Source organism: Eucyclogobius newberryi, unplaced genomic scaffold (genome assembly GCF_026437365.1).
Source record: "Eucyclogobius newberryi isolate DKJ021-1_F unplaced genomic scaffold, fEucNew1.0.hap1 SCAF_17, whole genome shotgun sequence".
Taxonomy (NCBI): Eukaryota; Metazoa; Chordata; class Actinopteri; order Gobiiformes; family Gobiidae; genus Eucyclogobius; species Eucyclogobius newberryi.
This window is the reverse complement of record NW_027315801.1, coordinates 20,545,194-20,556,647: the sequence shown is the minus strand read 5'-3', so window position 1 is coordinate 20,556,647 and position 11,454 is coordinate 20,545,194. Positions and strand designations below refer to the sequence as shown.

The following is an 11,454-nucleotide window of genomic DNA, read 5'->3' as shown; positions in this document are numbered from 1 at the left end:
ACCAAATAAATTAAAAAACTCGAGGCTAAAAGCACATATAAATCTATAAATTAGCCGTATCAATGCGTAGGCCGTGTGTGAATAAAGTAGTGGCTTACAGTCCGACATTTACTGTAAATAAAAAGGTAATTTTTTGTGTAATACAGGCAACAATGTGTACCTGGTTTATGATTAAAGAAGACATTTTCAGGTATTTTAAATTAAACTATAGCCCACATTCTTATTTTACATTTTGTTAATTGTAAATGTTAATATTTATCTAAAACGCCTTAACAATGGAACCAAGTCCATTGACTAATGGTTCAGAACTGAATACTGAGAAGCCCATCCTCTTTGGCATGTTTTTTTTTTTTGTTGAAAATTAAAAAAATTTAACCCAAGATGTTTGACCCAGAGTCTGAATTTTGGATGAATCCCAAGTAAGTACAGAGAGGTGGGCGGGGATAGGGGGTAGGTGACAACAGACATTTCCGAAGCACTCAACCCTCAACTGCAGGATAATACAGGATTATCATATATCAATCACTATAGAAATACAACTCTGAGTACACTAGGGTTGAGAGACCACCATTATAATACAAAGTTGTATTTACATAATACGTCCCCTTCAGTATAAAGTACTATTCATAACACACAAGCTCAAAGTTTAATATCTTCTCTGTTAGTACAAAATATCGAATGGGAAATTATGATATAATTCAATTACATTGGAGTATTTCTAGAGAGCCCACAGAACAGAACAGAACAGAGTTAACCCAATCACTTACCTCAACAATGTGTTGTATTGGCCCCAGGCCTAATGAACCCTGACCTTACCCTGACATGACTTAAGCTTTCTTAACTAATATAACAAGTAACCCCAGTGGAAGCAAAATAGTGATGTGCATTTTGTCAATACACTTTGGGTAAATATAAAACAGGTATGTGATGTGAGGAAATCCTCCTGTTCAGTTCAGTCTCGTCACAATTCTGAAAAGGACTGCACTGCCCTTTAGTGGTTACATGCAGCTACTGCACTGGATTGGGCTTTTCCAGATATGCAGAAATATTATGTCTCATAAAAGAAATTGCGGAGTAAACGGATTCATAAAACATCTTTAAGTACATATTGTACAATATAAAGAAAAACATGTTTTGCCTGTAGTGTATGGTTTAAATGATTCTCCCTCATACTACCAATGCACAGCTTGTATCATCATCAAAATTGAGCAGGTATGTAAATAAAAAAGTACTGACTTTTGAATTATAATATAGGCCAGAGAGAATATGGATTCTGTTACTGTGGAAACCATGTCAGCCATCTTGCAAGAGTAGTGAAAAATAATGTAAAATCGGGTCAAAATGTATCGATTAAAGTGTTTAAATTAACATATCTGGTATATTTGTGGTTCTAAGCAACACTCTAAATGTGTCTGCACTGATTTATATATATTATGCATTATCTGTGTGCTACTATCAACCTTCTGATTATTATAGTAACTCTGTGATGTTGAGAAGGTTTAGGGGGAGGTGGCTCCTTAGACACATCCACATCAATGAGAAGTGGATATTAGTGGCGCACCGATAAGGAAATTTTGGAATAATACTACGATAGTATTAGGAATGCTTTGGCCAATATTTTCTAAATGTTTTTTTTTTAATCAAAGAAATATACTAGCTATAAACCAATTGTTATTCCAAACTAAGGATCAAATCTATTCTAGAATGTGTCGGGTTTAGCCTTTACACTTTTCCATTCTGTGAATTTCCTGGTTTATTTATATTCATGTTCAGACTTAAGTTTCTCTCTGAACCTCTCCAGTCCGTGTGTCACTTCTCCTCCTCCAGCCTGTGCTCCTAGTGCGGTGTAGTTCCCGGTTCATCCAGGGAGGCAGCAGTGCGACAAGAGACACTTACACTGCCGGAATGAGAAGAAGAAGAAGAAGAAGTGACGTCATAGAAGCACCTAAAAACATCCGGCGCGGACTTGTTCTCGTTATGAAAGCTTCTGAATGAAATGTTAAATAACTGGAGCTTTTCCCGCTGTTACGAAACCTCCATGTGCACCGCTCCGCTCCATGCAGCTCTGGACAAATGTGCATGTCTTTTAACCTCTAAAGTATTGATTTAAAACATAATAATGGCGAAAAAGAAACAATCAGAAGCTGCATGTGAGAAAGGTCCAAAGAAGAAACTGCAGCAGCCGCTAAAGGCGAGGGCAAAGAAGAAGTCAGGTATTGACTCTCTCAAATGTTGTTGTTTTTTAGGCATAATATTCAACCTGAAGCTCAGAAATTGCATCTTGATTTTGCACTCTTATCTGTGCATATCTTTTTGAAAAGTGAAATCCAATTCCAACCTTCTATCCCACATCCAAAATCAAAATACATCAAATTTATTACGATAAAACAAGGTTTACAAAGATTTGAGCAATAATTTAATTTCTAATAATCTAATTTTAAATAACTGCAAATATGTACAGCAGAAAATAGGACTACAGCGATTAATCGACTAATAATGACTAGTTGACTATAACAATATAATTGTAGTCGTATATTTTAATAATATTGATTGTTATTCACATACACATTTATACAATCACATTTTATAACAAATACAGAGGCATCAATGAAAGTGTCAAAGGAGTGTGAACAATACTGAATCTGATTATAATCAATAATACACTATATTTGTAGATATTCTCCATCCAGAAGGCACCATATTTCAACCATTAGTTGGTTTACGATAGAAATGAGTCTTTGACAAAACGACCACCAAATGAAGTTAGTTGCTGCCCTACTTAATTTTTATTTTTACAAAATTTAATGTCACGCTAAGTTGGCATCTGCTGATAATTAATTCAAATCATATGATAATCGTTTGGCACAGATTACTCAGAAAGCTGTGGCCTAAAGTATTTAACTAGTTCTAATTCCATTATAAAACACAAACAAACAGAATTATTAATAAATTAAATAATATGTGTAGTTTTCTTTGGTATTTAGGTGTACATGTTTTTGTAAAAGTTTAGACTCTTCCCTTGTTTTCCAGTTAACGGTGTTGGAGATGTGGAAGTCCAGCCCAAATCGCGGTCCTCGGTTCAGAAAGCTAATGCTGAGTCTACGAGTAAATACTTCAACTCTCCGGTGAAGAAAGAGGAGGAGGATTCGGAAGAAGACGACTTTATGGAGGTCCCACAGATCACGCTGACAGAGGCTGGAGCAGAACTCAAAGAGGAGGATGATGACAGTGACGACGACTGGGAGGAGGTCGAAGGTCTGTGAATAGGGAATAAGAATGTATTGACTTTAAGCAACATCCACTGTAAGCAAAGTATGTTCAGGAAATGTTTAAATGTATTAAATTACAGTTTCTTAAAACAGGATTGTTGTGTTCAAGGCTGCAACAATAATCACAATTGTATTAAAATCGCATTTAGCAAATCACAAAAGCTGCAAAAGTACCATTATTTCCTCCACAAACGACAAAATATCTACCGGTATGTCCTATTCTGCACAAAAATGGCTAAACCTGTAGTTTAGATTTGTACACACATGAAATTCAGGTGATTAGTTTGTCAGTTCATAAGCCTATTTCAGTCAATTCTCCTGGACATGTTTACGATGTTAACTTTGGACAGACTATTATTCAAAATAAATCGCCATTGTTTCAACCATCATGTTTATGAACGGTAGAACTCTCCCTCTGATATGGCTGTAAATTATATGATTCTGCCATATATTTTATATCAGAAAAAGACAAATAAACTGGACTTCTACCATTAACCATGCTAAATGTAGCCAGTCAGCAATATTACATAAGCCAGTTTTTTTTGTACATTGTTTGATGTACTATTTAATTATAAACAGACTTAGCAGTAATACTTATAATATAATGTAATACTGTTTTTCTTGTCGTTCAGAGCTGGATGAGCCTCTGGGTCCAGTGGAGCCGTCTGCTCTCTCTGTCTCTGAGTCTGTGGAGATAGAGATCGAGACTCCAGAGGTCAGGAAGAGGTGAGACAGTTTTAACTTTTAGTGCTCTGTACTTGTCTCACTGAAACATGCCCCTAAAGTAGAATAATTGATGTAGTTATTGATTATGACCATGTAAAATACTTGTTCCACAGTTTGGTTCATGACTGCACCTATTACACATACATATCAGCTATATACTCACATGACATTATGGTCAAGAATAATAGATAATAGTACCGTACCTGTGATTTCTTTCCTGTTGTGTGAAGCACTTTAAATTGCCTTGTGTACGAATTGTGCTCTACAAAACAACTTGCCCTGCCTTGCCTAATATACTAATAGTAAACTATCCAGCCACTGATCTAAACTGTAGTGTATTAATATTGTAGTTTAGCATACTATATGCTTGTTTGTTCGTTTATAAGGCAATTAATCCTTAAATTAAAGAGTGTTTTTTTAGTTATCTGCTTTTTATTGTTTACTGTTGTGCCCACTTTGTGTTGCAACACTGAAATTTCCCCATTTTGTGACAAATAAAGGCGTATCTTATCTTAATCCAGACTATGAATACTATAAACAAGGTTGAAAGAGCTTTCTCGTGAGATGCTTCTGAGGAAGGTGACCGCTGTTGTGTGTATTGTTTTTCCAGAAAGAAGCGCCAGGCCGAGATGGATGCATATCTGCGGAGAATGGTGAACCGATACAAGAAGGACCTGCTCGTAGACACTCACAAGGTCTAATGCATTTACACAACAACACAGCATAGAGTGCTAACCCATAAATGCACTTACAGCAAACTCACTCACAGCTTTTCTCATTTTGTTGTGTAGGTGCACCTGTTGTGTCTCGTGGCCAATGCCCGGTTCCGTAACTCTCTGTGCAGTGAACCGGATCTGCTGGCCATCACTCTGTCTTTACTTCCGGCTCACTTTGGAAACGTGGCCAAAGAACGCATCGATCAGAACTACCTCTCCGGACTGCACAAATGGTACTTCCACTTCTACACTGATACATTCTATACTATACTTTTTTTTAACAGCACCTAAACTATACCATGACGTGTGTTATTAAGCACACAACTATGTATATACAGTAGTAAAGACACATAAATAGTGTAAAATCTGATTTTTACACCGATACAGTATCCTAAACATATAACAAAATTATTACTACTTGTTTGACTTGAATTTAAAAAAGTCTTAAGCTGTTAAATTATATATTTAAAAGCATTACTTGCACATTCCCAGAGCCCTAATAAATAGTGTTGTTTTTCGCAGGTTTAAAGCGACCTTCACTCTAAACCCCAGTCTTTCCTGTGAAGAGGGTCCCAGGTCTCTACTGGAGAGAAGACTGGCCAGTTTGTCAGCCAAGAACCACCAGGAAATGACCCACGTGAGCAGCTGCTTGATTACATTTTAATTTCATTGGCTTTAAGTGTAAATACTGATGATCTTAAATCTGAATCTGAATCTTGCAGCTGTTCTTATTGATACTCAAGTCCCTGCAGCTTTTCTGTCGACTTGTTCTGTCTCTACATCCTGTGCCGTTTAAACCTCCATCCACAGCAAAGGTGATGACACAATCTCATTCATACATTATTTGCATCTGCCAGCACTTTGCAATAAACACAAGTAGATTAATATTCTACTTTTCCTTCATTGTAAACTGCAAAATGTATCCAAAATGGCTTAGTAATAGAAATTGTACCTGTTAAAAATGCAGACCTGATAAGCTCCGCCTTTTCATAGTTGTATTTCACTGTACCAAAGCAGTGAATTTTCCTTGTTTTAGTTTTGACAGATGTGGAGGAAACGCCATTATAACAAGATTAAAAGCTCATAAAGATTGATTTTGATTAGATGGCAAATGAAATCATCCCATAATCATTTGGGAGGACTGACTTCTGATCTTAGAGAATGAATACATCATGTAGAATGTGGCTATGAAATGAATTTTGCAATAAAGTCCTACAACAGGACCAATCCTGATACATCATATGGGTAAAATGGCAATTGATTAGCCTTTTGAAGTCAGATATTAATCTTCAAAACATCACAAATAATACTTTTACTTATTTTTCTGAATAAAATCATTGAGAAAAATATATAGACCTTGCACCCCTTAGCATACTTTACTCTGCATACTCCATACATGTAAAAAGCTACAGAAATAGTATTGTAATCACAACAAAACTATATAACATTTTAGATGGTTTAGTATGTATTATTTTATTTTTCTCTCCAGGGCAAAGGGACCAAAAGCCAGAGCAAACACGACTCCCAACAGAACTCTTCAGTCGAGTCGAGTCCCACCGAACCCAAAGTCTCCCCGGGGTCCAAGCGACCGTCCTTAGGGAAGAAAGAGGGGAGAGGAGGTAAGAAAGCCAAAAAGAAGGACTTCAAATCTGAGGAAGAGGAGGTGGAGGAGAAGGAGGAGAAGAGAGCAAAGCCTGGACAGAGGCCTAAGAACAGCAAACGCAGGAGTGTGGCGTCCAAAGTGAGCTACAAAGAGGAGAGCGGCAGTGACGGAGAAACGGATGTGAGCGAGGAGGAGTTCAGGGCTGTGAGTGAGGAGGACAGCGAGGAGGAGGAGGAGGAGCAGAAGAGGAACAAGGTGAGGTCACATATCAAAGCTCATGGTTGTTTTGTTACAAGGCGATATTAGATTTATGTCAGAGATGCAACTAAGGATCATTTTAGTAGTCGACCAGTCACTCATTATTTTTTTATCAGAGTAATACTTTTTTATTTACTTTGCCTTGAGCTTTTTTATTAGGACTGCACAATATATTGCACCTGGAGGGTATGCACTCTAAACAGAATCCTACTTTTTAAACATAAATTGTAGATATGATCACAATCGCAATACATGTCAAAAAAATCGCATTTTGATCTTTTCTTTCTAAATTATTTTTTAAATTTGAGTTTAGCTTAAGTAACAACAGTCTTTCATCAAAACTGTAAAAAAATTGACGTTTTCTATCTGGGAACATTTTAAACCTCCATGAAATGCACAACATGTACATAACATATCAATAATTGAAGTGCCAGCAGTGTAGTTGTGTGAACTAAAGCAGGATCAAAATGAACACATTATTATTATTATTATTATTATTATTATTATTATTATTATTATTATTATTATTTAAACAAGATAATGTCTAGTCTAGAGATCTCTTGTTACTCTCTTGATGATTGGATTAGATGTCTGTAGAATGAGAAATTAGATGATTGCAGGATTCTAAGCCTGTGATCAACTTTGACAATATGTGTAAAACAGTAATTTTCCTCCTTCTTATTCTCAATTTGACTCACTTATTATTATTACTAATCTATTTCAGAAGTCTCCAAAGGGCAAGACGCCTGCAAAACACGGAACTCAAGCTCCAAAAAGACGAAGCGTCGGCAAGAAACAGGATCAAGATGAAGACGAAGACGACGATGGGAGTTTGAGTGAACCTAAAAGGAGGAGACAGAAGGACAGTCCTGGAGCAGACGAGTGGATAGAGGTGTACTTGGACAAAGCCCGGTCTTGGGTCTGTGTGGAGGTGGATGTCGGGGTGGCCCCTCCTCAGGTCATATCCCAGAATGCATCACGGCCACTGACATATGTGATTTCTGTGAACGGAGACGGTTTCCTAAAAGACTTAGGCATTAAGTATGACCCGACATGGATGACCTCATCCAGGAAGAGGAGGGTGGATGACGAGTGGTGGGAGGAGTCGCTGCAGACCTTCTTAGGCCCCGACGATGAACGGGACCAACAAGAGGACAAGGAGGTTTGATGAGTAATGATAATACTCAATAACAAGATACTGTATGTGGGAGGGGATAGGACTTTCTGAGCACTTGATCCTCAGTTGCGGGTTTTATTGATCATTACACATTTGATTTCACATTGTATCCCTTCAGCTGCAGTCTAAGCTGAGGAATAAGCCTCTGCCCGTGTCGGTAACAGAGTATAAGAACCATCCTCTGTATGCGCTGAAGAGACACCTGCTCAAATATGAGGCCATTTATCCAGACACTGCCACTGTCCTGGGCTACTGCAGAGGAGAGCCCGTCTACTCCAGGTATGTATGAAGATACTAGACCAGATCTGGACCTTCAGAGCCTTTGGTTTGCCACAACCATATTCAGGGTTCATAGCATAACCCTGGCAAATACTGTTTTGTATTTCATCTGTCAGAAAGTTGAGCGCTTCTGCCTTCCCTTCTTTCTCTTTCTTGTCATGAAAATACATGTGAAAACAAGCAGGAGGCGCAGGTTTGCTTTATTCTGTGCATAAAAGAACAGGATATTAAAGGGTAAGGCTGCCAAAAGATCACGACAGAGGAGGCTGTTACTTTTCTGTCCGTTTTAGTTTGCCTAGTGTTTGCCTTAAATTGATTCAGAAATCACGTAGCACCGAGCATCAAAGTTTTATAACAAAGAGTGACGTTAAATGATACTTAGATAATGGGACACGCGGATACTCGTGCTGTATCCAGACCATGCCAAATATATCTGACTTGAAAACAATCAGAAAGGAGGCACTTATTTCCTAAAACCTCCGTGAATGTCCTGAAGGAGAGCAGGACGCACAGGCCGAGGGCAGAAGAACTGTGAGAGGCAGTCAGGAGAACAGAGCAGGGACTTATGAAGACTTTTGGAATAAACACTGGCTCAGTTATTTAATTGATTTCAGCTTCCTGATTTATGCAACATTTTAGGACTTTTTCCAATTCAAAGGATATAAGGATCGAAAACATTGTGATGACTGACTCAATCTTATTAAAAGCAAAAAAGAATCACAATTAGGTTAGTTAAATATTGTTTCATATTAATTGGCCCAGTTTTGTTTTTAATAAATAAATACACTGTGATGACTCTTTAAAGAGTGACGCCATGTGTCCGGACTGCGGGTGGAAGTTTGTAGACCTCAAGCCAATTTCCTTGAGGAGGCTTTTACTTGACAATAAAGCCAACAGAGTCAAGTAAAGACACAATAAACATCAATTTGATCAAAATCATACAAAAATCATGCTTCTTCTATGTTTTAGGGACTGTGTGCACACACTTCACTCCAAAGACACATGGCTGAAAGAGGCTCGAACGGTCAGACTGGGAGAACAACCATATAAGGTTCTGATCAATGACTTTTTTCAACTTTTCACTAAACCATCACTACTATACTGCTACTGAAATGTACAAACGTTTGCTCTTGTGTTCCTAAGATGGTGAAAGGTTTCTCCAATCGCTCTCGTAAAGCCAGAATTATGTCTGAGAACAAAAATGAGAACGACCTGTCTCTGTTCGGAGAGTGGCAGACTGAGGATTACCAGCCGCCCATTGCTGTCGACGGGAAGGTAAGTTCACAAATCACATCTACACTACATGTACTCGCTTACAATTCTGCTACTGCTACTGCTTATTTTATTTTGATTACTATTACTGATTGACCTTTATTTTAGTACTCATCACTTGTACATCTTGTGTAGGTTCCTCGGAACGACTACGGGAATGTGTACCTGTTTAAGCCCTGCATGTTACCGGTGGGCTGTGTTCATTTGAAGTTGGCAAATCTTAACCGCGTCGCCAGAAAACTGGACATGGACGCGGCTCCGGCCGTGACGGGCTTTGACTTCCATGGAGGATACTCGCACGCTGTGTAAGAGTTCACTGTATTCTCATTTGACACTTTTTAAGAGCATTTTATAAAAGATTTCAAATGCACAATGTCACGCCTCTGCAGTTTTAACTGAGTCAAGCTTTTGCTAAACGCTTTTAGAACGGATGGGTACATAGTGTGTGAGGAACACGAGGAGATTCTGAGAGCGGGCTGGGCCGAAGAACAGGAGATCAACAGACAAAAAGAGAAGGAGGTAAGACTGAGAAAAGACTTAGAAGAAACACCATAACGTATTCTTCTTGCTACAAATCAAGACCAAATATTTTTTGTAGTATCAGTCAATTTTGTGGTTTGAAATGGTTTGTAAGCATTTGAAAAGGTCTGTTGGAGACACAGATTTCACCTGTTTGTCTCCATGGAGATAGTCAAGTTTAATGCCATACTGTGGAACATTCTGAAAGTAACAACATCTCCATGGAGACAAGTAGGCGTACCCTCCACCAGAAAGGCCACGTAGTTCACCTTTTAAACACAAGTTGACTGACTTTGAAATGTTTGGTTGCTTTATTCTGTAAAGGTTTGTAAAGCAGCAAAATCTGTCTTTGCCACTAATTATGTCTGATTGCAAAATACGTCTCTAAAGTCTTTCATTTCTTTTTGCAGAAGCGTGAAAAGAAAGCTCTTGCAAACTGGACTCTGCTGGTTAAAGGCCTGCTCATCAGTGAGCGCCTGAAGAAGCGATACGGCACTAAACCTGGAGCTGTGGGGTCCAAGGAGGCTCCTGAGGGGGAGACCGGGGGCTTCTCATCCGACGAAGACGAGGACAAAGAGGATCTGAGTCTAAAAGGAAAGACTGCATCGGAAACTCTGGCCCTGTCCTGGCCACAAAACAAACAGACAGAGGAGGAAACCAGCAAAAATAAATCTAAACGTGGCAAAAAAGCAGAGAAGCATTTGTTTCCATTTGAGAAAACCTAATTGGTTTATTGCTAAACAACCATTTTGATAACTTGTAAAGTTGTAAATACTACTCTAGCGTACCAACTTTTACATAAACATGGGGCCTTTCATTTCAAATGTCATTTTCTGGGAGGTTGTGGACTGTTGTTAATTATGTCTTTTGTCACACTTTGTCAAACATTTTGTCCCTATGAATGTGATCTGTGTGTTTATAAATGGGGCTTTGTTCATGTCTTTGTATTTTTCTAACAAACTTAAACAAAATAAAATAAAGAGAGCAGTTATTTATTTTTTGTCAACTATAATATAGCAACTCATCCTGAAATACTGAGTGTTCATGTCCTTCGTTTTGGCCATGAAAAGTTCTGTGTGTTCTATTTTCAGGGACTTTGATTTCTGCATTTGTTTTTCCTGACAAGGTCAAGGATTTGGAAACACTTGCAAAGCATCAACTATATGGTTGGGGTTAAAAGTGAGTGTTTATAGTGACCATCCCAATCTATCAATGCCCGATCTCAGAGGATAAGCAGGAATGGGCTTGATTAGTATTTGGATAGGAGACCGCTAGGTGCCACAGGGGGGCGGTAGTGCATACTGTTGTGTCTTTGGGCAAAACATTTCACCCACCCTGCCCATGGATATATTACCTTGCCTCCGATGTCTAAGTGTCTGTGTACTTATTGTTTTTAAACACAAATTATGTTTTAAAAATTGATTCAATTGAAGAAGACATAATAATTGTGTAAATATTATCTTCCTTTTAATTATATATTTCTTATCCAAGCGTTACATTACCGCCACCCACTGTGGTTAGACTTTAGACTTTATTTTCCAGACTTTACTCTTGGTAATTAGTCTCCCTGTCATTTAGACCGACTTTATTCTTCTTTAGACTTTAGACTTTTTCTTTAACTTTATTCTTCTTTAG

The 11,454-nt window shown here is 38.1% G+C and overlaps 1 protein-coding gene across 2 annotated transcripts; it reads left to right on the top strand.

The window, feature by feature from the left end:
- The first annotated feature begins 1,932 nt into the window (after positions 1-1,932).
- xpc (xeroderma pigmentosum, complementation group C) lies at positions 1,933-10,806 on the top strand. Of its 2 annotated transcripts, none has more exons than XM_072449366.1 (15): positions 1,933-2,213; positions 3,031-3,255; positions 3,902-3,995; positions 4,606-4,690; positions 4,787-4,944; positions 5,234-5,348; positions 5,434-5,526; positions 6,201-6,569; positions 7,300-7,734; positions 7,868-8,028; positions 8,998-9,079; positions 9,172-9,303; positions 9,436-9,605; positions 9,726-9,819; positions 10,230-10,806. In XM_072449366.1, exons 1-15 carry the CDS (start codon positions 2,120-2,122, stop codon positions 10,542-10,544), a joined length of 2,622 nt encoding a protein of 873 aa, XP_072305467.1. In that variant the 5' UTR covers positions 1,933-2,119; the 3' UTR covers positions 10,545-10,806. The 2 variants fall into 2 exon arrangements, with proteins under 2 accessions (XP_072305467.1, XP_072305466.1); XM_072449365.1 differs by having other exon boundaries at positions 7,297-7,734.
- Positions 10,807-11,454: the final 648 nt, after the last annotated feature.

Coding starts and splice junctions, on each gene's coding strand:
- xpc (XM_072449365.1), top strand. CDS start 2,120: ATGGCGAAAAAGAAACAATCAGAAGCTGCATGTGAGAAAGGTCCAAAG. Junction 3,996..4,605: donor ACTCCAGAGGTCAGGAAGAG/GTGAGACAGTTT, acceptor TTGTTTTTCCAG/AAAGAAGCGCCAGGCCGAGA. Junction 7,735..7,867: donor ACCAACAAGAGGACAAGGAG/GTTTGATGAGTA, acceptor GTATCCCTTCAG/CTGCAGTCTAAGCTGAGGAA.